The following is a 22721-nucleotide window of genomic DNA, read 5'->3' as shown; positions in this document are numbered from 1 at the left end:
CCAGAGGGATTACTATTACTTACTAACCCAATTGAGGACAGGGAGCCCAGAGCGCTGAAGGAAATTGTCCCCAGTGTCACAACTGGCTAGTGGGAAGCCGGGGTAGGAACCCAGGTGGTCCCGCTGCAGAACCCGGGCTGTCCAACGCCTCATTACTTTGTGTGCTGCCAGGGCGGACCCATGAATTTCAGCCCCGCACCCCTCGCCCCCCGCGGTCAGGCAGGCGGCACGGGGGCCCGGGACCGCGCGCGGAGAGTCCAACCTGGAAGCCCGGCAGGCCTCGGGAGCAGGAGTGGGCGCAGGCCCGGGGTCGGGGGGGAGGGGGGAGGGATATGGGGGGAGCCGGGGAGGGGGCGGGGGGCGCAGCCACAGCCTGCAGAGGATCGCGGAAGATGGAGTGGCACTCCTAGACCCGCGTGTCGCGTGTCCAGGGGGCCGGGCGTGAAGGGCCAGGTGCCGAGCCCTCCTTCAGACGCGGCGGCCAAAGCGTTGGCGCTGCCCTCCCGGAGCGGGGCGCCCTCGCACCCCACCCCGCCCCAGCCGCGCAGCCCAGAGTCCTGCACTTTCCTGGCGCTCACCGGCGGCTCCCCCTTCGCCGGCGACCCGGGCCTGGCCGGGGCGGAGCTGCGGCCTCCGGGGGCGGGCTCCCTTCCCCCGCCGACTGCCGCCAGGACCCGACGAGGGACCGCCCCCGCGCCCGCCGACGGCACCGCCGCGCTTTAAAAGCCTGTCCCGCGGCGCGTGGAGGCGCGGAGACCAGTGCGCCCCAGCCCCGGCAGCCCGCCGAGCAGTGTCATGGCGGGTAAGTGCCCCTTCCCCACCCGCGCCCCCAGGGCGGCGTCGGGGGCCCTCGGCCCCCAATTCCCCCCGCCCCCCCTGCCCCGCTGGGGCGCCGCCCGCACCTGCCTGTGGCTCCTAGCACGGGAAGAGGTGGAGAGGGAGGCCTGCTCCTAGAGGACCTTTGGGGGTCAGGAAGGTGGGGGGGAGTGTCTCCTTCTCACCACTCCCCTCGTCCAGACCCCAGAGCCCCGGAAGCCCCGTGTCCTCACGTGACCCGAAGGAGGCCCCTTCTTTGTCAGAGGAAGGCAGCAGGCGCCTGGGAGCGAGCGTCCCAGAGAGGGCGCTGAAACGGGAGTGGATCCTGCCAGGTCCCCGCAATTGTACGGGTGCAGGCAGCAAAGGGTACTTGTGTCTCCGTTTCTCACGCCCACTGCCCTTTTCTTCATCCACACTCCCGTCGTCTCCAGCCGACTCCCCTAAGAGGGTTCATCTTGATAGAGGGTTGAACAAGGGATTGGGTTGTAGAGACAGTTACAGAATTCAAACGTGAGTTCGGCCTCTCAGCAGGTTCCAGGACCCCAAAGGATAGGGCCGGGAATGCAAACCAGGACATCACCCCTTCCTGGGCTTTCCTTATGTACATGATGCCCACACTCGGGTTTGCTCTCAAGCCTGAATAGGAGTCCAGGGAAGATAAAGGTTCTGGTAAGAGCAGATTTAATTTCTACTCAGAAGCACAAGAAAATGGTTCATTTCAACCAGAATCTCAAGTCCAGGGCCAGCTGCTTTCCAAAGGAACAGGAAGCCTGCTTCTGTGTCGCTCCTGGGGTCCAACTCAGGGCATGTGGTTGCTGCCCAAATCCTGCCCCCAGCAGGTCCGTGGTGTGAAGGGGAGTGGCTTTCTCCAGGCATCACAGTCCTAGTGGTCTTTGCCCCCAGAGCAGGTGGCCCTGGTAATCGGGGGCCTCGCTGGGGGGCTGCTACTGCTACTGCTATTGATCTGGGTGAGCTGCTGTCTGTGGAAGAGGCTTTGTGCCATGTTCACCTATGAGGAGTTGCCAGGGACCACAGCTGCGTCCAGCACACAAGGGGACAAGCTCTGCCCGCCATATGCCGCCAGGACCCAGACAAGCAGGTAAGGCAGGGTGTGGGGCCAAGCAAGCCCCTGGCCTTGCTTAGGGCCCTCCCTGTGGCATTGCCCTTGGAGTAGGGTGGGAAAGGAAAGGTCTGTTTATGGGGTGCCTCCTGTATGTGGTCATCATGCTGGGAGCGATCATGAAGAAACCCCAGAATTGTCACCACAAGCTATGAGGCAGGCATTATGAAGCTCGTTTTCCAGAATGAGCTTATTTCCTATAGGCTCAGAGGACATAGTAACGGGTCCAGGGAACACAACCAGTAAGTGGCTGAGGCAGTGCTGGCCCCACTGGCTGCAGACAGGCAGAGGTATTGGCTGCGGGTGGGGGTGGGGGGCAGGCGGGGGCAGGTGTGGGCCCAGAATATGGTGCTCTTGCCTCCTCCTGGCTCCTGCTGGCTTTTCCTCCCCCAGCCTCTGACACTCAACCCCTATGGGCTGTGGGAGCCACACCTTCCACCTGCCACCAACATGTCATCTTCCCGCCTCGGGACAGGCCACCAGGTGTGCCATTTGTGGTGCCCCCTTCCTTCCAAGACCGAGACTGGGTACCCCTGAACAGTGGAGAGTGGGCTCAGGTCCCACGGGACCCCTACCCAGCCCCGGAGCTCCTGCCCCACACCTCCAGCAGCAACCTTGGTGAGTGCTCCCGCCAGAGCCTGCCTGGGGTCGGGGTCTGCTCTGGCCGGGGTGGAACCATTTGGTTTCATGGGCCTGACCCTGGAAAACAGCCTGGACCAGCAGCCCTCCAGTGATGCCCCCAATTACCAGGTCCACTTGTTCTGGGGGCAGAGACCACCAGGACTGTGGTACCTGGGGAAAGCCCACACCACTGGCCTCCTGGGGGCAGAATTTAGGCAGCAGCCTCACCCCCTGGGTTGGACCCCAGGAGTGAAACAGAAACAGGGGTGCTGCTGGCTGGGCTCTGCTGAGTCTCAGCAGTAAAGCCATTTCCCTTGGGATCCTAGTGCTCTGGGCAGAATCTTCTGGTTTCCCTTGGGAAGAGTGGCCCAGTGACCATTCTTTCCAGGTACTTGGGTTTACGAAATGCCTGCTGCCCCCTAGCCTGTACCAGATATGGCCTCATGTGCCATTGTGGAGTAAGACATCACCCTGCCTGTTTGGGGGGAGAGATCCTCACCCCATTTTGCACATTCATAAACAGAGGTTCGGAAGGCTAACAGTGCCTTGCCCAAGGTCACAGAGGCTGTAGGCAACAGAGGGATTGGAACCCTGGTATGCGGGTGCAGAACATTTGATGGGTTCTTTCCTAGACTGATTGGTTGGCTGATCCAGAGTTCAGAAAAGTGGGAGCTGGGTGCTCAGCTTTCTGCCCATACCTTTGCTCCGAACACCTTCCAAGATACCTTCCCAGGAACCACTCAGTTATCAGCGAGGCCCTTCTAATTTCAACAGGAATAGAAGAGGCAAAGTTTTATCACTGAGACATCCTCTGAACACCATGGACAGGGGCCAGGTCAGGTCCTGGGCACTATGAACCCCCTGCCCAACAAGCAGGCCCCGACCTAAGGGGCGGGGATTAAATGAACACTGTTCACTCTGCTGGGAGCCACAGAGGGAAGCAGGCCTGGATATGCCCTGCCTTAGTGCTGGCAGGCTGCCTGAGGAGCTGTACTAGAGAGAGAGGTTGTGTTCAGTCTAGAGAAGGGCAGGGGGTGGATGTGGTCTGGAGAGGACAGTGAACTGCCTACTGGAGGCTCAGCCAAGAAGAGACGAGCAGGGGGCAGGGGTGGTGAAGCCCAGAGCTCGCTGTCCCCCATGGCCCTGCCTTCCTCTGGCCTGGCAGACCACCCCGCCCCTGTGTCATTGGAAATACAGGCATGGTGGGGACCATCAACCCAGAGCTATACAAGTTCCTAGAGGACACGAGTGAGACGGACTTCCCTGAGGGTTGCCTGGGGCGGCTGTGGTTCTCCTTGGAATACCAGCAGGAAGCCGAGCGGCTGTTGGTGGGCTTGATCAAGGCGCGGAGGCTGCAAGGCCCCTCAGAGACCTGCAGCCCCCTGGTGAAGCTTCATCTGCTGCCCGACGAGCGGCGCTTCCTCCAGTCCAAGACCAAACGCAAGACCTCCAACCCGCAGTTTGATGAGCACTTCATCTTCCAGGTAAGGCCTCTGGTGCAGACAGGGTCTGGCCTCCTGGGAAGGAGCAGACGTCGTGCAGGTGAGCTCCAGCCTTCTGTGCTAGCCAGGGCCCTGCAGCCCCCCAAGACCCCTGATGCCACCAGCTCTGCTTTCCCCCTGCCTGCCCTGTCCTGACCGCTGATGATGGGGGTAGGGCAGAGACTAGGGAGGTGAGGGGGTAGAGGGCTGGGCTCCTTCTGGCCAGGCTGCCTGGATGAGAGAACAAGAAAACACATTCTTGGAGCACCTACTGAATGCCTCGCTCTGGCCCATGGGGCTCTGGAGAAGTGCTCCAAGGCTTTGGAGCACTGTGAGGTTTCTGGCAAGGTTATCTAAAGAAGGCAGAGGGCAAGCCCCCCATGCCCCTTCGGGTGGGGGCAGGAACTTGCCTATCCCATCAGAGACCGGTGCAGGACCCTAGAGCCATCCTGCAGCAGGTGGTGCGTTTGCTGGCTTGTGGGCGGGCTGGCTCAGGGTCTGGAGGTGCAGAGGCTGTCTGGGCACTGAGCCAAGCTCACAGGTACCTGGGAGCCTGAGCAGGTGACTAGGGGCCCCTTATGGGAAACCAGCCATCAAGAGCTGCCTTGAAGCCTTGGGCAAACATTTTCAAGAGCGGACAGCAGGCTGGCTGGCAAGGTAAGGACAGTCCGGGCAGCATCCAGAAGAGGGTGATTGCTGAGCCAGAGCCCTGATTCTTGCCTTCTTCTGGGCCGAGAGCTGTAGCTGAGAAGAGGGGTGGCATGGGGCCCATCTCCCAGCCTCCTGCTGGGGACCAAGACTGTGGGAACTCACAGGTGACCTCGGGGCATGCCTTCTCGGGGCATGAAGCCTTGTGACATGAAGGCACGTAGCCTTGCTGACCAGCCTGGCCACACGTCACGCTCACAAACTGATTTTTGTTTAACCATCACTCTCCTGCCCCGTCCCAACTTGATTCTGCCTCTTTGTGCTTTAATGGGGGAGGGGAAGGAGAAGAGGAAGAGAAGCAAATCAGTATTAATTGACCATCTGCCAAACATCAGACCCCATGATTGCGTGGGGAACTCAGAGAGTAAGAACCACTATCCCCATTACAGATGAGGACACAGCCTCAGGGAGAGGGGTGCCCAACTCAGATGGCAGAGATGGGCAGGTTCCCTGGGCTCCGGTGTGAGACCTCCTATACATTTATGTGCAGGCAAATCACTTGGAGGTCCTGTTAAATGGTAGATTCCCTTCATGGGCCTGAGGTGGGGCCCAGGTCCTATATTTCTAGCAAAGTCCAGGCAAGTGGTGAACGCTGCTGGTCCTTGAAACATACCCTGCAAGGCAAGGCTGTGGCACACACTCCCACTTCCCAGGGGTACTGGGCTCGCTGCTGGAAAGGGCCCCCTGAGGATGCCTGGGTTTGGGGTATGCAGGTCCCTGGTTGAGTCACCTGTCACCAAAAGCTCCTGGGTCCAGAACAGCACGCCATCCTACCCCATCCCCTGTCTCCACACCTGACCCCAGCGCAGACCCTCATCTCCCCCAGGTGTCCAGCAAGAGCATCACTCAGAGGGTACTCAGGTTCTCCGTGTACCACGTGGACAGACAGAGGAAGCACCAGCTCCTGGGCCAGGTGTTCTTCCCCCTGAAAAACGAGACCCTGGCAGGTGACTGCCCGCGCCTCATCTGGAGAGACCTGGAGGCTGAGAGCTTGGAGGTAAAGGTCAAGGTCACCAGGCATATACCACTGTGTGTCAGACTACCGTGGGCAGGTGTGACCCAGCACCTGTCGGCCAGCGACAGCCCTCAGCCTACTGCCCACTGCCCCTACCGGTGTGACTCAGGGTTCTGGGCCTGGGCCGCAAGTGCATGGGACAAGGGGGCAGAGTGGAGCCTCTCCTGGGCAGGGAAGGGCCGCCTGAGGTTCTCTTGCCCTGGAGATCAGAGACTTGTAAAAAGTCCACACTTAAATTCCCACCCAGATCAGACAGCTGTGAAAGGTGACACCCCAAATGGTCCAACCGAGGAAAATATTTACCCTCTATCTTCCTGACCCCCGAGAGGATGGTGGCAGCTTGGAATAGGTTTTGGAATCCCCTAGACCTGGGTCTGTGTCCGAAGCTCTGCCCCTCACTACCGTGTGATCTTCAGCAAGTCCCTTCAGCTGGCCAGACCTCAGTTTCCCCATCCAAGCCCAAATGAGGGTGGGCTTAAAGGAGAAAAGTGCCACACAGTACCAGTGCCTGACTGCCGGGACCAAGGAGGAAGGCACTGCCGGGAAGGCACCGTGGCTCCTCCGGCACCTGCTAACTGACCCGGGTGCCTTCCTCTCGGTCTCGGCCTCCCAGCCTCCCTCTGAGTTTGGAGACCTGCAGTTCTGCCTTGGCTACAACGACTGCCTGCGCCGTCTGACTGTGGTCGTGCTGCGAGCCAAGGGCCTCCAGCTCCAGGAGGACACGAGTTTTGTCAGTAAGTTCTCCTCCCCCGGGCAGGTTCTGTCCTGTGAACTTGGGGCCGGGAGCTGGAGTCTGCCCCTTGCCCCTGGCCATGCAATTCCTGCCTGTGTCTGAGCCACCACGGGAGTGCTCACCACCCTCTGTGGACAACTGTGATGTGGGAAACCACTTCCTTAGATTGAACCCACCTTAGATTGATCCCGCCTCTACCTCTGCCCTTCTGTGAAGGACTCCAGTTCCTCCAGGGCCAGACCCCGCGTCCCCTTGTCCCCACGGAGGGTTCCCCTGCACACAAGGCATGGCACCCGACTGGAAGAAGAGGCATCCCGGGCCGACAGGCAGCATGGGGTGCTGCTTCCTCTAGCCCCCCAGAACCCAGCAGCTGGAGGAGCGAAGGCCCTGCTCTGGCTCAGCATAATGTCCTGCCCTTATGTGTTCCCCCCGCCCCCCCCCCCACCCCAGCAAGGTGGTGGCTGTCTGCCATTTGTGTGTCTCCGCATCTGGGTCACTGTAAGCAAGTTGTCATTCAACCTTCCACTGTGGATCCAAAACCCATATGAGCCCCACTCCAAAAATTCAGCCCTCTGAAGCAGAAGGTGTTTAAGGGGCCCCAGGGAGCCTGAGCAGTCAGCAGGCAGAGAGGGCCCCCCTCCACCAAAGGGAGGGATGGGCGTGTGGTGCCAGGCCCTGGTAAACAAGGGCCAGCCGAGCCGTGGGCACATTCAGGAGGCACAGAGGAAGGAAGAGGAAGGGAGCCCAGCGTTTCCTCTGGCGTGAGGCCATACGCTAATCAACCCTGGCTAATCAACCCTGTTTCCTCTCGTAACGCCCTCTGGCTATAGTGGCTGTGAGCAACGGGGGTCCTGGCGCCCAGGGTGGGCCACGCCCTCCTAGCCAGACCTCCCACAGGCCAGAGGCTGGACCCCGCCCGCTCCTCCCGGCCCACAAGGTCTGCACTGCCCCGCAGGTGTGTGTGTCAAAGTGTCTCTGATGAACCACAACAAGTTTGTCAAGTGCAAGAAGACTTCGGCTGTCCTGGGCTCCGCCAACCCCGTGTACAGCGAGACTTTCAGCTTCAAGGCCGACCCCGCTGAGCTGGACACTGCCAGCCTCAGCCTGACCGTGCTGCAGGGCGCCGAAGGAGAGAGTAAGGCTGCCCCCCCCCACCCCGGCCGGGCTGTTGGGGACACGGGCAAAGGAGGAGCGTTCAGGCAGCGTGAAGGTGATGGAAGAGGGCTTCTTTCCGGAGGGACCCCTTTCTCCCTCAGCTCTTTGGCGTGAGGCTGGCTTAAGATGTCTCATGAGGAGGGTGAGAGGCAGAGTAGGTGACCCCCTAGGGCTGGCTCTCCACCTGGGCTCCCTTTTCCATCTCCGACTCCAGTCCTTTGGGGGCTGTCAGCTCCTGCTTAGAGAGGGAGGGGGCTTGCTCCACCCTTCCAAAGGAGGAGTAAGTGAGAGAGAGAGAGAAGGCACGGGGATGTTGCTGAAGTGATGTGGTTTCTGTGGTCCAGAGAGTGAAGACGTTTTCCCTCCCCTGCAGAGAGCCACGCGCTGGGCCGGGTGGTGGTGGGCCCCTACATGTATGCCCGGGGCAAGCAGCTGGAGCACTGGAACGAGATGCTCAGCAAGCCCAAGGAGCTGGTGAAGCGCTGGCATGCCCTCTGTCGCACCACTGAGCCCTGACCCGGCTCGCGCCCTCGGGTCTGCGGGGGAGCCTGCTCTCCTCTCCCCTGTGGCAGCCGCAGGCCTGGATGCTCCAGCCAGCATCTTGCTGGGCCAGGCCGGCCGGAGCCAGGGCACTGTGAGTGCCACCACGCAGGAGAGAAGGGACGAGGGAGCCCCAGCCAGCTTGGCAGCGTGGCTGGCTGCCACCCGCCAGCCTCAGGTACCCTCCCGACTCACTCCATCCTCCTCTCCCCGTGGGGCTGCCTGGGCTCCGAATCCCAGGCACCACAGTCCCGATTTGGACCGGAATCTCAGGCATTCAGAAGAAATACTCTATTCAGCGATAGCAGAGCTGTGTGTGCTCACTGGAAACTTAGGCTCCACCATCCCAGAAAGCTGATGGCATGTTGATGCTAAACCTATATGGGCTCTGATTTCCCTGCCTCCCGTTTAGCAGAGAACACAGACTGCGCCGGGGGAATAATGGGGTGCAGGGGGCACCCAAAGCACTGATTTCAGTTGGTCCACTATAAATAGCACAGTCTGAGAGTTGGGTTGGGCAGTTCAGTGTGGAACAGCCCCAGGATTCCTGGGCAGCACGGTGTGCCCACAGCTCAGGAGAGAAAGCTCTCAGGGATCAAGACTCGCTGGCTTTAGGACCTGGGAAATAACATTGGGAACAGCCCACCCAGGTACCAAGTGGTGGACGTGTTCTCGGCATCCTGTCCCTGTGCCAGGGAGGAGGCCTTCACCTGTGTTAGGTCCCTCCCAGGGCTGGGTCAGATCCTGGCCCACATCATGCCACATCTTGCCCATAATCCAAGCCTCATGCCCCTGGTCTTACAGGTGTTCTAGTGGCTTCTGTGGTCTCCCTGGTTGACAGCATTCAGCTCCTTGGGGCTCTCACTTTAGGCAGGAAATGGTGAAAGCATGCGGTCAAAAGCGTAGCCCGCAGGGCTGAGAGCTTTTCCCATAAACCTAAGTGATTTCATTATGGGGACTGTGTTGTGGCAGGTGTCTGTGTGAAGTTCATTAAAATGGAAGTCCCCACAAACCACAGTCATCCGATCCCCGTGAAGTTGTACTCAAGGTAATGAGCAGCCATCGCGTCTGTCTCTGTTAACAGGCAACCTGCATTTTCACCCAAATGCTGTTGAACTTGCGGGGTCAACACACCGTATTGTGAAAATGGAACAAACTTTAAACTCGTGTTGTCTCTTTTCTTATGCAGTGAAGCAACTTCAGCAAAAGAAAGTAGCCATCATTATTCTCCGTTTGTGCCTCTTTAACTTCGCTTCTGATCTGATCTCTGTCAATGCACAAAGACTCACTTTACCTGGCAGTGGTCCAAACAGAATATCTTGTTTACTTTTTCTCATTTATTGTACACAACAATAAATTCCAACAAAGCCCACACTCCTGTAATTTCTTTGTTTTTAGTTTTTTTATGTTTTATTTTATTTTTGAGACAGTACAAGCAGGGGAGGCACAGAGAGAGGGGGACAAAGGATCTGAAGTGAGCTCTACACTGACTGCAGGACTGCAGCGAGCCGGATGTGGGGCTGGAACTCAGGAACTGTGAGATCATGGCCTGAGCCGAAGTTAGATGCTCAACTGACTGAGCCACCCAGGCGCCCCTCCAGTAATTTCTAATAACATCATAGCACACACGTGATAGGGGTTCTCTATATGTTTGAATAGCAGGCTACTAAACTGGGACTATTTCCATTTCACCTGGGGTCCTGAGACAAGAGGTGCCAGCCACCCTACTTTCAAGGCCTTTCCAGGGCCACTTGGAAAAGTTGTTAAGTATCCCCTTTGCAGGACAGAGTGAACTGGTGCAACTGACTCACAACTGAACATTCTCAATGGCAAGAGATTGGCAGGCTCTCTGGTCTGATGGGGAAGAAGAAGGGATTGCTGTATTGGGCTGGAATGTCTACAGACATGGTCAGGGCAAAAAACACACAAGTGCTTCCACTGGACGAGCGAGAGGTGACCTGAGTTGTCTCAATCCTGTCCTCCAGGTGATCCCTGCAGAATGAAGAAGGCCTTTGCATTTCCACAAAGCATTGTAGAATCAGCTTGTCAGTTTCCACACCAAAGAAATGCTAGAGTTTGACTGATTTCCATGGAGTATACAGACCAGTTTGGGGCCATTTTTTATCCCTACAATACTGAATCTTCAATCCATTAACATGGTATATCCCTCCGTTTCTTTTGGTCTTTTGCAAGTTTTCTTAAAACCATTTTGTGGTTTTCGGGAAAGTATTTTTGCGCATCTTTCACTAGATTCTTAGATGTTTTATATTTATGTTTGCTGGTATGTAGAGATTCTATTAACTTTATTATGTGGACTGTTTCTATTGAGTGGTCTCACTAAAATAACTTAAATTGTAATACTTGGTAGATTCTTTGTATTTTCTTTGCATATAGCTATGACCTCTGCAAACGGCAAACGACAGTTGTGTTTCTTCCTTCACAATCGTTATGGCTTCTTTATCTCGTCAAACTGCAGTGATTGGGCAACTGGGCAAGAAAAAGAAACAAAACCAACCAGATTGTAAAGGAAGAAGTAAAACTATATTTGCAATGACATGGTCTTGTCTATAGGGAATGCTAAGGAATTGTTAAAAACTGTTAGAGCTAATAAACGAGCTCGGCAACGTTACAGGGTACAAGATGAAAACCCAAATTGCACTGGCTGGGACCTCCAGAGAGTGCTGGCTGACAGCAGGGAGAGCATGCAGGTAGCCTTCTTAGTCTTAGGGGGGAAGCTTTCAATATTCACTACTACGTGGAATATTTGCTATTGGACCTTTAACCTACTCATGATTATGTATTCTCAATTTGTTAAGTTTTTTCTATGGGGCACCTGAGTGGCTCAGTCGGTTAAGCATCTGACTCTTGATCTTGGCTCAGGTCATGATCTCATGGTTCATGGGATTGAGCCCTTGTCAGGCTCTGTGCACTGAGCTTGGAGCCTGCTTAGGATTCCCTCTCTCCCTCTGCTCCTCCCCCGTGATCTCTCTCTCAAAATAAATAAAAATGTTTTTAAGTTTTTTTTATCATAGCGTTGTTTTATCAAATACTTTCTCTGCGTCTTTTCAGTTAATCATATTTTTCTCCTTTTTTTTAATGTGATGAATTGTACTGATTTCTGAATGTCAAACCAGGGGCACCTCGGTGGCTCAGCTGGTTAAGCAACCAACTTCAGCTCAGGTCACAATCTCGTGGTCCATGAGTTTGAGCCCCAAGTCAGGCTCTGTAATGATAGCTCAGAGCCTGGAGCCTGCTTCCGATTCTGTGTCTCCCTCTCTTTCTCTCTCTCTGCCCCTCCCCTCCTTGCACTGTGTCTTTCTCTCTCTCAAAAATAAACATTAAAAAAAATTGAATTTCAAACCAAACTTACATTCTTGTAATAGAAGCCAGTGGTGTTTGTGTTCCTCTGTCTGTCTGTATGTCTGTGTGGACACACACACACACACACACACACGGTAGTACTTGGACTTATTTCTTTAAAATCTAGATTTATTTGCTATTATGTTTTTAATTACTTTTTAATATCCTAACATACCAACATCATTTTTTAAATTATTTTTTTAGGACTTTACATTTTTAGAGCAGTTTTAGGTTCACAGCAAAATTGAGGGGAAAATACAGAGATTTTTTTCATACACATCCATAGCCTCCTCCCATTATCACCATCCCTCACTAGAGTGGTACCTTTGTTACAACTGATGAACCTATATTGATACATCATAATCACCTAAGAAACACAGTTCACATGCTGTTTCTATGGGTACGGACAATGTCTGGTGACATGTTATTCTATGGGTACGGACATTCTATGGGTACGGACAATGTCTGGTGACATGTTATTACATTTTTAAGTGTTCTTGCAGTTATGTTCATAAGAGATTTTTCTGTAATTTTTTTTATTGCAATGTCCTCGCGCTTGAAACAAATCTGTATTCTGTGTGAGCAGGTGTCCTGTGTTATTCTTAGGTCAAGTTTATGAATCAGATTGGTCAAATCATCTATTTTTACTGATTTGGGGGGAGGAAGGTATATTTTCTATTCATTATGGAGAGAGGTTAAAGTCTCCCACTGTGATTGTGGATTTGTTTGTTTCTTCTTTTAGTTTTATCAATTTTTGTTTTGTATATTTTGAGGCTGTGTTATTAGGCTTATATTCATTTTCAGTTGTTTTTTTCTGGTGGATTAGGCCATGTATTATTGTGAAACAGCTCTAACACTCCATTTTTCCCCATATTTTTCAACTTTCTTATGTTCTCATAATTATCTCTTGAATATAATCAAGTCTATCAACCTCTGTCTTTTGTGTATTTAGCTCATTTACATGTAATTACTGCTATTTATTCCCATTTGTCCTGTTTTGTTTTCTCTCCTTTGTTGCCTTCTTTTGTATTAATTCATATTGTAACTGCATTTTTTTTAATCTTAAAGTTTATTTACATATTTTGATGGGGGGAGGGCCAGAGTGAGAGGGAGAGAGAGAGAGAGAGAGAGAGAGAGAGAGGGAGAATCCCAAGCAGGCTCCTCACTGTCAGCACAGAGCCCAATGAGGGGCTCAATCTCATGAACCATGAGATCATGACCTGAGCCAAAATCAAGAGTTGGACACTTAACCCACTGAGCCACCCAGGTGCTCCTGCATTAATTCATTTTTTAATCCTGCCACTTCCCATCTGTATGTCGCTACTTACACAGTTCATTATTCCTTTAGTGGTTCCCCTAGAGATTACAACTTATATCTATTGTATATTATAGTCTAAGACAAATCTTACCTTTTAATCACTTCCCAGACAATGTTCTGATCTTAGGAAACTCAATCTCTATTTCCCCCTGTTTTTTAATGGTATTGATATGATTCATTTTAATTCCACATATATTCTACACCTAGCAAGACATTACTATTATTACTATGTTCAGTCAATATTCATTTATATTGACCCACATAGTTGTTCTTCCTTTTGCTTTTTATTCTTTCCTACATTTCTGGGATTCTACCCGAGATCATTTTCCTCCTACTTAAAGATTTCTTTTTAGTATTTCTTTTTGTGCAGATCTGCTCACAGCAAATTTTCTTAGTTTTGAGTAGAAATGTCTATTTCAAATTCATTTTTAAAGGATTTTTTGTGGAAGTAGAATTCTAGGCTGACATTGTCTTTCTGTCAGCAGTTTAAAAATGGTATGCATTGTCTTCTTGCTTCCATCGTTTCTGTTGACAAGTGAGTTATCAGTGCTATTGTTTCTCCTCTGAAACTAATGTATCTCCCTCTCCTCCCCACCCTTGGCTGTTTTTAATATTTTCTGTTGCTGGTTTTCAGCAGCTTGAGTCTGGTGTGCCTACAAGCAATTTTCTTTTTATTTACCCACCTTGGGAGTAATAAAGCTTCATCAGTTTTGGAAAATTCTCATCCCATATTTCTTCAAATATGATTTCTGCCCCATTCTTCCCCTCCTCTTCTTCTGAGACTCCAATTACACACATATTAGATCTTTCTGTCAGTTCCCACAGGACTCCTATGCACTCTGCTGTATTTTCCATTCTCTTTATGTCTCTGCTTCAGCTTAGAGTTTTTATACTGCCCTCCTACATTTCAATAAATTTTATTCCACTAAGTCTAATTGTAGTTAACCTATATGCTGAGTACTTAATTTCGATTACTGCACTTTTTTAGTTCTAAATTTCCATTTGATACTTTGTAGTAATTCCAGTTCTTTGATGAAAGTCTGTATTTTGTCAGTCACACCAATATCTGTGTCATTAGTGGGCCAGTTTTATTGTGTATGTTTTCTCCCTTTATTCCTGTTACTTGGTATGCCTGGCAATATACTGTCAAATACTGACCATTATGAGAAATTATAGTAGCCCCAGGAGACATTATTCCTCCAGAGAGGGTTTACTATATCCTCTGGCCACCAGAATGTGGAGAGGTCACCTTAATCCAGTCCTGTAATGAACTCACTGGAGTCTGGGTTACAGTTTTTGTAAGGCTCTATCACCACCTTTGGTTTTCCCACATTTCTAGAGGGTAGTCTTCCAAGGGTACTATTTGGATCACTAAAGGAGACTCTGTTGTGTTCAGTGGGCCCCTCTTCCTTGGTGGGTCCTGAACTCTAGTTTTTATCTCCTTAGTATCATGCTATTTTCAGGGAAGGAAGGAAGGAAGGAAGGAAGGAAGGAAGGAGGGAGGGAGGGAGGAAGTAAGGCAGGGGAAAGAAAAGAAAGAAAGAGAGAGAACAAAAAGAAAGAGAAGAAAAGAGAAAAGAAAAGAAAAGAGAAAAAAGAAAAGAAAAGAAAAAAGAACAACAGGAAAGGAAAGGGGAAGGGGAAGGGGAAAGGGAAGGGAAAGGAAAGAAAAGGAAAGGACCTGACGTCTTTCATAGGCTTTCTGCATAAATTAATTCACAGCTTCATAATTCAGCAAATGCCTCAAAGTGGAAAACCGTTAAGTGTCAGAATTACTTTTCTACCTCCTTTCTATTCAACATCTTGGCCCCTTCTGTCCTAGCTGCATTGGCGACCCCAATCTCCAATTTCTTGTCTCTCCAGCTCCAGACACTCAGCTGCCTTTTCTGTCTCATAGCCACAGCTCTCTGGCCAAATGCTCAGCCTCTTAACAGGAATCAGCACGTTTCCTGAAGGAAAAAGTGGATCACAGAATGTCAGCTCACCTCCTTGTGTTTTCCTTCTTATGAGATCATGGCCTGTCAAATGCTTGTCAACTGAGCAGCTCCCCGGTAACTAAAAAGAGGTTTTCTGTATTTTATTCAACTTTTCTAGGGGTTCTTGCCATGAACATCGTTCTGTCTCAAGCAGAAAAGTAATTTTTTTCCTCAGAATTCCCAGAAAATGAATGTTCTTCAAAGACTGATTTTATACAGGGAATTTCATTACACAATTCATGGGAAGGCTGGTGTAGCTAAAAGGAGAGAAGCTGCTTGTATCAGTTAGCTGTTTTTGCAGTAATGGTGCATAACAAACAATCACAACATCTCAATGGTTTGTACAGGGAACTTGATTACACAGTTCCTGGGATGGCTGGTGAAGCCAAAAGGAGAAACGCCACTCATGTCCTCTGTTTCTGCAGTAATGGCGCATAACAAACAATCATGACATCTCAGTGTCGCACTAGAATGAGCATTTACTTCTCATCCATCTATGGACAGCTGAGTGTGAGCCAATCTAGATTAGGCAACTCACTTTCAAACAATAGGTCTGCCTGGCTCCAGGTCCTCACCCAGGCCTGCTCTGTGTTTGTTCATTCTGAGCACAAGTCCAAGGGGCAGCAGCTACCCAGGAGAGGGTTCTTTTCCTGGAGAAGGCAGAAGGGCAAACACATCTCTACCTTCTGCTTGTGTTGTTACTTAATATCTTGTTGGCTGAGGCATGTTCAAAAGTTCAAAATCAAAGGGCAGGGAGGCAAACTATGCCTTTTTATGAGAGGAACTGTAAGCAACATAGCCTTGGACATAGCTGCCAAGAGGGGTCAAGAATTGGGGTGATAATTCAATGCACTTTGCTGATATGTTCTAGCAGTGGGGAACTCCAGGGGCCTGTGCTTGGCTGCACAGGTGCTCTCGGTGAAGGCGAGAACCTCAGATCCTCTATTTCGGCCGCTGTTGCCCACTCACTATCCTGTAGTGATGAGTGACGAGAATTTGCACAGCCATCTGCCAGTTACATTTTTTCTGATTTTTCACTGTAGCATTTTTTGCCCAAATTATTGCAGGAGCTTGGAGCATCTTGCTGGCCTAAGTTTCAGAGTCAAAGGAAGAAAAGGATGATTTTTACCCTCTTTCTGTTTTCTCTCTCTTTTTTTTTAACATTTATTTTTGAGACAGAGAGAGACAGAGCATGAACGGGGGAGGGTCAGAGACAGAGAGGGAGACACAGAATCTGAAGCAGGCTCCAGGCTCTGAGCTGTCAGCACAGAGCCTGACGCAGGGCTTGAACTCACGAACCGCAAGATCATGACCTGAGCCGAAGTCGGACGCTTAACTGACTGAGCCACCCAGGTGCCCGTTTCTTGTCTCACCCAATTATCTCACGTTTGGCAAATTCAACCTGGAACACTGTTCATAAGAGTGTCTGGGAAGTATAATTTCCAGACAATGTAATGAAGACCTTTAAAGGGGTTGGGGGTGGTACTGTGTGCCATCCCACACTCTGGGGCAAACCTGGGTCAAGGGGACCTTAGGTGAGGGATCCATAGGGCAAGGAGGCTCTTGAAGTCCCCACGTGAGTACTGCAGCTCATAACCGTACCAGTCACGGAGAACCTCTCTTGCCCCTTCAGTGGCCTCCTGGCCGTGCCCCTTCCCTGCCCCTGCTAGGACAGCCAGGAGCCTCTGTTAGTAGGTTGGGGAAGGTGTGAAAGCACAAGATGGAGAAAAGGAAAACAGTGCTACCTGCCCATTTCCTGTGGCAGCCTCCTGCAGGCAGGAGCCAGGGTGAGGGGAGGAGGGAAGGGGAAGCTCAAACTTTAAATGAAGTTGGGAATTCAGACTACATGAGATTGGACATTTTAAGCGCTGAACACAGCCTGTTTGGTTTTTTTTAAGTAGAAGTTACAGGAAAAATTTATTGTTATCTAAGAGTGATCAAAAAAGTCATGGGCCTCACCCCAGATTTTTGTCCAAAGGGCAGGGAGAAGCTACCTGCTGAGCAGGTTCGAATGGGTCACTGGGGAAAAAACAAAAAAAGGATGAAGTGGTTTGCAGATTACATCCCATAGTTTCAACATAATGGATATAAATAAATAAATAAATAAACTTTAAAAACAAGGATAAATGCAAGCATCAGGGAGGGGTTGCCATTTCTCAGGGCCCTATAGCCAGGAAGTGGTGAAGCTGATATTTCTATCAGATTCCAGTTGTCTGAAATGGTGTCACTGTTACACACTGCCAGAGAGACCCCAAAAAAGACCCAGGCAACACAAAGTGCCATCAAGTCCCACCGCCTGGGACGTGTTAAAGGACCTTTGTGTGCCTACTAGATAAGCCGTTTCTGTTTGTGCACCTTTAGCTGCTAGTGAGGCTGTGCATTTCTCCCTTTCCTTTTTCTCCCTTTCCTCTTCCTCCCCTCCCCCCCTTCTCTCCTCTCTCTCTTCCTCTCTTCTCTCTCCTTCCTTCCTCCTTTCTTCCCTCTCCCCCCTCCTTCCCTTCCATTTGTGTAAATTATGTGCTCATCTCCACTAATGTAAACTATAATCCTGCAAGTGACCAGATTTGATTCTTGTCTTCCCTTTGTTTCGATAACATGCTCTTACCAGTTTGCTGATTAACTAACCTGATGAGACAAATTTCCAGAAGGTGGAGAGAGGGCTGAAGCTCTGGTTTCGAGGTCAGGAGGGTCATGGGAACATGATTGACAGGCCAGACATGGGTTCAATGTGGCCTAAGGACCGCGAGCTCGGGCCGTGTGGCAGGCGCAGAGCGCCATCCAGTGTCCTCACACCCTTATCGTGACTGATGTACAGCTACTAGAACTAGCAAGAAAAGCGCTTGCCTCCCGCAGTGTGCCTCTCGCGCCCTCTACTGTTCAGCAGCGTACTCACTGCAGAGCATGTATTAAGGATGGATGTGGAGTGGTTAGGAAATTGGTAACTGGTAAACCAGCCTCCCCCAGAATCTTCCCTTGTGCCCCCGCCCAAACACACCTCTCCCGCCCCACCAAAATAACCACTAACTTAGTTTTTGTGGAAATCACTTCTTTGCTTTTACTACCTGACCACGCAGCCTTAAATGCTACAGGTTGTTTTGTTTTGTTTTGTTTTGTTTTGTTACAAAATTTATGTAAGGAATTGGAAAGGACGCATTCTTTTGTATTTGGCTTCTTTCGCTCCACATTATGTTTTGAATTCATTATGTATTTGGCGGGGGGGGGCATAAAATCAGAAGTCGAGTTGCCGGATCATAGGGTTTGCGTATCTTCCAATTTGATAGATAAAGCCAGACTGTTCTCCAAAGTCAATTCACATTCTCACCAACAGTGTGAGTTTCCATCGCTCCCACATCCTTGCCAACACTTGGTATCCTTGGTATTGTCAGTCTTTTTATTTTAGTCATTCCTTTTAGTATGTAGAGGTACCTCATTGTGGATTTAATTTGTACTCTGCTGATGGCGAAGGAGGCTGGACATGTTTTATATGTTACTTTGTCATTTCGAGTCTCCTCCTTTATGAAGTGCTGACTCATGGATCTTACCTGCTTTTCTACTGGGTTGTTTGTGGTTTTCTTATTGATTTGTAGGAATTCATTTTGATTAGATGTATTGCAAATTTTTTCTCCCATTCTGGTTTTTTTTTAATTACTAATATATTGGTGGTTGATTTCCTCCCATTTTATGGCTTTCTTTTGATAAATAGAAGTTTTTAATTTTAATGTAGTGAAATTAAACAATTTTTTTTGAGAGAGAGAGAGAGAGCAGGGGAGGGGCAGACGGGGAGAGAGAGAGAGAGAGAGAGACAGAGAATCTCAAGCAGGCCCCAAGTCCAGTGCAGAGCCTGATGCAGAGCTCGATTTCACAGTCATGACATCATGACCTGAGCCAAAACTGAGAGGCAGTTGCTTAACTGACTGAGCGACCCAGGCCCCCCTTGAAGCCATCTTTTATATTGATGGTTTTTGGTCCTCTTCTTAAGAAGTCTTTCTGTAGGAGTGCTGACAATTCTGACTCCACCTCGGCCCTCCATCCTGTCCACACAATGACCCCTCTCAGGCTACGTATTCAGCCCTTTGGAGGTTAAAGTATGCCCCGACCAGAATGTGGGAAGACTTGTTCTGGTCTTCCCTGAAGTTGTTTAGAAAACTAACAGAGATAACAGAGTTTCTAACCACCTCCTCCCACCCCACCCCGGCCCCTGCCTCATTCTAGCACAGATGGTGGTATGAGGTCTGTTAAGTGTTAGACCCTTTGTCCTCACCACAGTGCTCTCTGCACATCCTCTCACTCTAGAAAATTCGTGGACTAAGGTCTGGACCTTGGGGAGAATCGCTGTGCGGCTCTGATCATCACCCGCCCAATTCCCGCATCAGTAAGTTACCCTGAATAAAACTGTGTAAACTGTATGGAGCTGCCTGTTTCATTTTCTGGTCTCAAAGCGCCTTCTCAGTTTAGATGATACTTTACTGCCCCTCCTCCACCTTCTAACCCTTTTCCTACCTTGAGAACATGAAGATATTCTTCTATACTATTTTCAAGAAGCTTTTATTATTTTTCCTTTCCCATTTCGATATAGAATGTACCTGAAATAGATGTTTGCATAAGTTATAATTTGGGGTTCCATGTCTTTTTTTTTTTTTTTCCACAAGGATACCAAATTATCCCAGCACCATTTATCACAAAGACTATCCTTTTCCCCACTAGTCTGCAGTAGCACCTAGGGAATAAATCAAGCATCCATGTTATGTTTGGGTGTGTTCCTGGGCTCCTCCTGCTACATTAATGAATCTTTACCTTTATATTAATACCATCATGTCTTAATTACCCATTTTCAGTGCAGAGCCTGACGCGGGGCTCTATCCCACAAAATGTGAGGTCATGACCTGAGCCAAAACCAAGAGTCAGATGCTTAACCGACTGAGCCACCCAGACGCCCCTATGGTACCGTTTCCTAAGGTGATTTTTCACTTAATACACTGTACACACCAAAACCCTGGGTCTTTTTCATTGTTTTGCTTACTTTATTTTTGTTTGTTTTAGCTTTAAATTTTTTTCCTGCCTATTCTTTTCTTAACAGCTTTATAGAGATATAATTCACAAACCATACAATTCACCCATGTAAAGTGTACAATTCAATGGTTTTTAGAATGTTTACATTCCTTTTTATTCTTCTCAACTAATTTATAAATCAATTTATCAACTTCTATATGCCATCCCTCAGGGACTTTGGTTAATACTGAATCAACTCTGCATATCAGATCTTTTCAAACAGCAGGAATATGGTATAATGTTTCATGGATTCTTATCTCCCTTTTATTTTCTCCATGGTTTTTAAATCATTTCCTTTGAATAAATAAACGTTTCTGGCTTTATCTGTAAGCATGATTATTTTTACTATATTTAGAACTATATATTATTGTTATGTAGTAGTATATTGCTACATTTAAATTTTTTAAGTTCATGTTACATTTAATTAGTTTATGTTATATGTAATTAATATATTACCAATATATTTTTGGTTGGTTTCCTAAGGTTATTTTTCTGTGTATTCATTCCAGCCATTTAAAATAGTGACATTTTAATTTGTTCAAGACTTTCCGTTTTCCAAATATGCCATGTGATTTTATGCACAGCACCATTTTCGTGGTGAACACATCTCATATTTACAGATGCAGGTTAAATATTTTCCCTCTGAAGCCTTCTTGGATCTTCCATTGCAGCAACACGTCTGTATCTGCCTAGAACTCTCCTTCCATTAAGGAAAGGCTTCTTTCATCCTATGTGGTTCTAGCTCTTTCAAATCCAGTGTCCCACCCACCCCTGGTTACCGGGGGAGATTCAGAGTCCTTCCATGAAATTTGCTATGTGGATACTCACAAAAAGAAAGTCTCTCATTCTGTATTTTTTGTTAACATTTATTTATTTTTGAGAGACAGAGCGAGACATAGCATGAGTGGGGGAGGGGCAGAGGGGAGGTGGGAACACAGAATCCAAAGCAGGCTCCGGGCTCTGAGCTGTCAGCACAGAACCTGATATGGGACTCCAACTCGCAGATCAGGAGATCATGACGTGAGCAGAAGTCAGAAGCTTAACCGACTGAGCCATCCAGGCGCTCCTCTCATTCTGTAAAGAAGAAAGTTTGGGGCTTCCTACAGCCATCTTTTCTCCATGTGGATAGATAGGTAGGAAAGACAGAAGGGGCGCCTGGGTGGCTCAGTCAGTTAAGTGGCCAGCTCTTGATTTCGGCTCAGGTCATGATCTCAGTTTGTGAGTTTGAGCCCCACATCAGGCTCTGAGCTGACAGTGTGGAGCCTGTTTGGGATTCTCTCTCTGCCCTCCTCGTCTCCCTCTCTCTCTCAAAATACATAAATAAACTTCAAAGTAAAAAAAGATAGGAAGGAAGAGACAAAGAAGGGGAAGATGATAGGAGGGAAAGGACAGGAAAGGGAAAAGGAAATATGGGATGGGAGAGCAGGAGAGAACAGGGCAAGGAAAGAAACAATGGGAAAAACTGAAGGGAAGGAAAAGAAAGAATTAGTGGGTTGGGGTAACCAGATCACAAAATTTAAGCCAACGGATGCAACTGTGCTTGAAGCCAGTTATGTGAGCCAGTAAATCTTCCCCTTGTTTTTGCTCAAGCTAGTGTGAGTTGGGTTTTTATCATTTGCAACCAAGAGTCCAAATAAACCCATCCTTCTATGACTTCTTTTGCCTTTTCCACACTGATATACTTTTGTTTAAATATTTTTTTTTAATTTTTTTTAATTTTTATTTTTGAGAGAGAGACAGAGCATGAGCAGGGGAGGGGCAGAGAGAGAGGGAGACACAGAATCCAAACCAGGCTCCAGGCTCCGAGCTGTCAACACAGAGCCCGACACAGGGCTCGAACTCATGGACCACAAGATCATGACCTGAGCTGAAGTTGATCGCTTAACCGACAGAGCCACCCAGGCGCCCCTTGTTTAAATATTTCTTCACCAGCTTGCCTACGAACTCACTAAAAGCAGACCTTCTTATTTGTCTTTAAATTCCCAGTGCCGTGACCACAGTGAATTCTCAGTAAAAGTCTGCAGGGTGAATCACGTGTCCAATTTTGTTACACCTCTTGAAGATCAGAAACCCCACGCCTTAAAATACACCCCAAGATATAAAAGGAGATTTAGCACAGATGTCACTAGTGTGGAGAAAGGTGAGTGCTTCTCACAGCTGTTGGAGAAGCTGTCGGTTAATACCAAGTACGAATGGTTCTCGAAGACGGGAGAACTGTCCCTCTCAGCTGGACTGTCCAAAGATGAAAAATTAGATTTGCCTAAAATGTCTACAGTGGGGTTGCCAGATACAGATGCTAGACTGGCTGACATTCTTAGGCTACCCAAGTGAATGTTGTAAACATTTATGGAGTAGGTTAAATACAACTACTTGTACATCTCAGGTAAGGAATATACCTGGGAGCTGTGGCTCCCCTGATCCCAATTAAATAGATGATAATTTCCTCAGGACATAAGGAAGTCATTTTCAGCTTAAATAAGGGTTCATGGAAATATGTGTTAACCCATGAACTATGTACCCAACTCTGTGAAGGCAGATTAGTGTGACCTGCTGTTCTTGGTGTCACTTGAAATGGCTTAAAGACTTCTTCCCAACAAGGTGTGAAGAGCCATCTACTCCAGGGAGCTATGCTTTGGTTGATAAAAGGATTAGGCCGATTCTTGAGGACAAAGTGGGGAAGGGCAAGTTTAAGAGAATAGTGCTCTCGGTGGGCTTACACTGACTGGGCGCATTTTATATCGGAACTCTGGATTTGCTTCTACTGTGGTTATCACTGAAAGAGCATGGCTTAGAAGATATCAGCTCTGGGCTTGAGACTCATCCCCCATC

General features: G+C 49.3%; 1 protein-coding gene across 3 annotated transcripts; it reads left to right on the top strand.

Moving 5' to 3' along the window:
- Positions 1-713: 713 nt before the first annotated feature.
- On the top strand, positions 714-19249 carry LOC122492944 (synaptotagmin-15-like). 3 transcript variants are annotated; one of them, XM_043596792.1, is made up of 8 exons: positions 714-802; positions 1720-1915; positions 2412-2554; positions 3755-4041; positions 5573-5743; positions 6375-6495; positions 7450-7629; positions 19137-19249. In XM_043596792.1, exons 1-8 carry the CDS (start codon positions 796-798, stop codon positions 19187-19189), a joined length of 1158 nt encoding a protein of 385 aa, XP_043452727.1. In that variant the 5' UTR covers positions 714-795; the 3' UTR covers positions 19190-19249. The 3 variants fall into 3 exon arrangements, with proteins under 3 accessions (XP_043452727.1, XP_043452725.1, XP_043452726.1); XM_043596790.1 differs by lacking the exon at positions 19137-19249 and adding an exon at positions 8023-10601; XM_043596791.1 differs by lacking the exons at positions 714-802; positions 19137-19249 and adding an exon at positions 8023-10601 and having other exon boundaries at positions 1811-1915; positions 2330-2554.
- Positions 19250-22721: the final 3472 nt, after the last annotated feature.

Source organism: Prionailurus bengalensis, chromosome D2, assembly GCF_016509475.1.
Source record: "Prionailurus bengalensis isolate Pbe53 chromosome D2, Fcat_Pben_1.1_paternal_pri, whole genome shotgun sequence".
Classification (NCBI taxonomy): Eukaryota; Metazoa; Chordata; class Mammalia; order Carnivora; family Felidae; genus Prionailurus; species Prionailurus bengalensis.
Note: the sequence above shows the minus strand (reverse complement) of the source record. Positions and strands in the feature narration are given on the sequence as shown.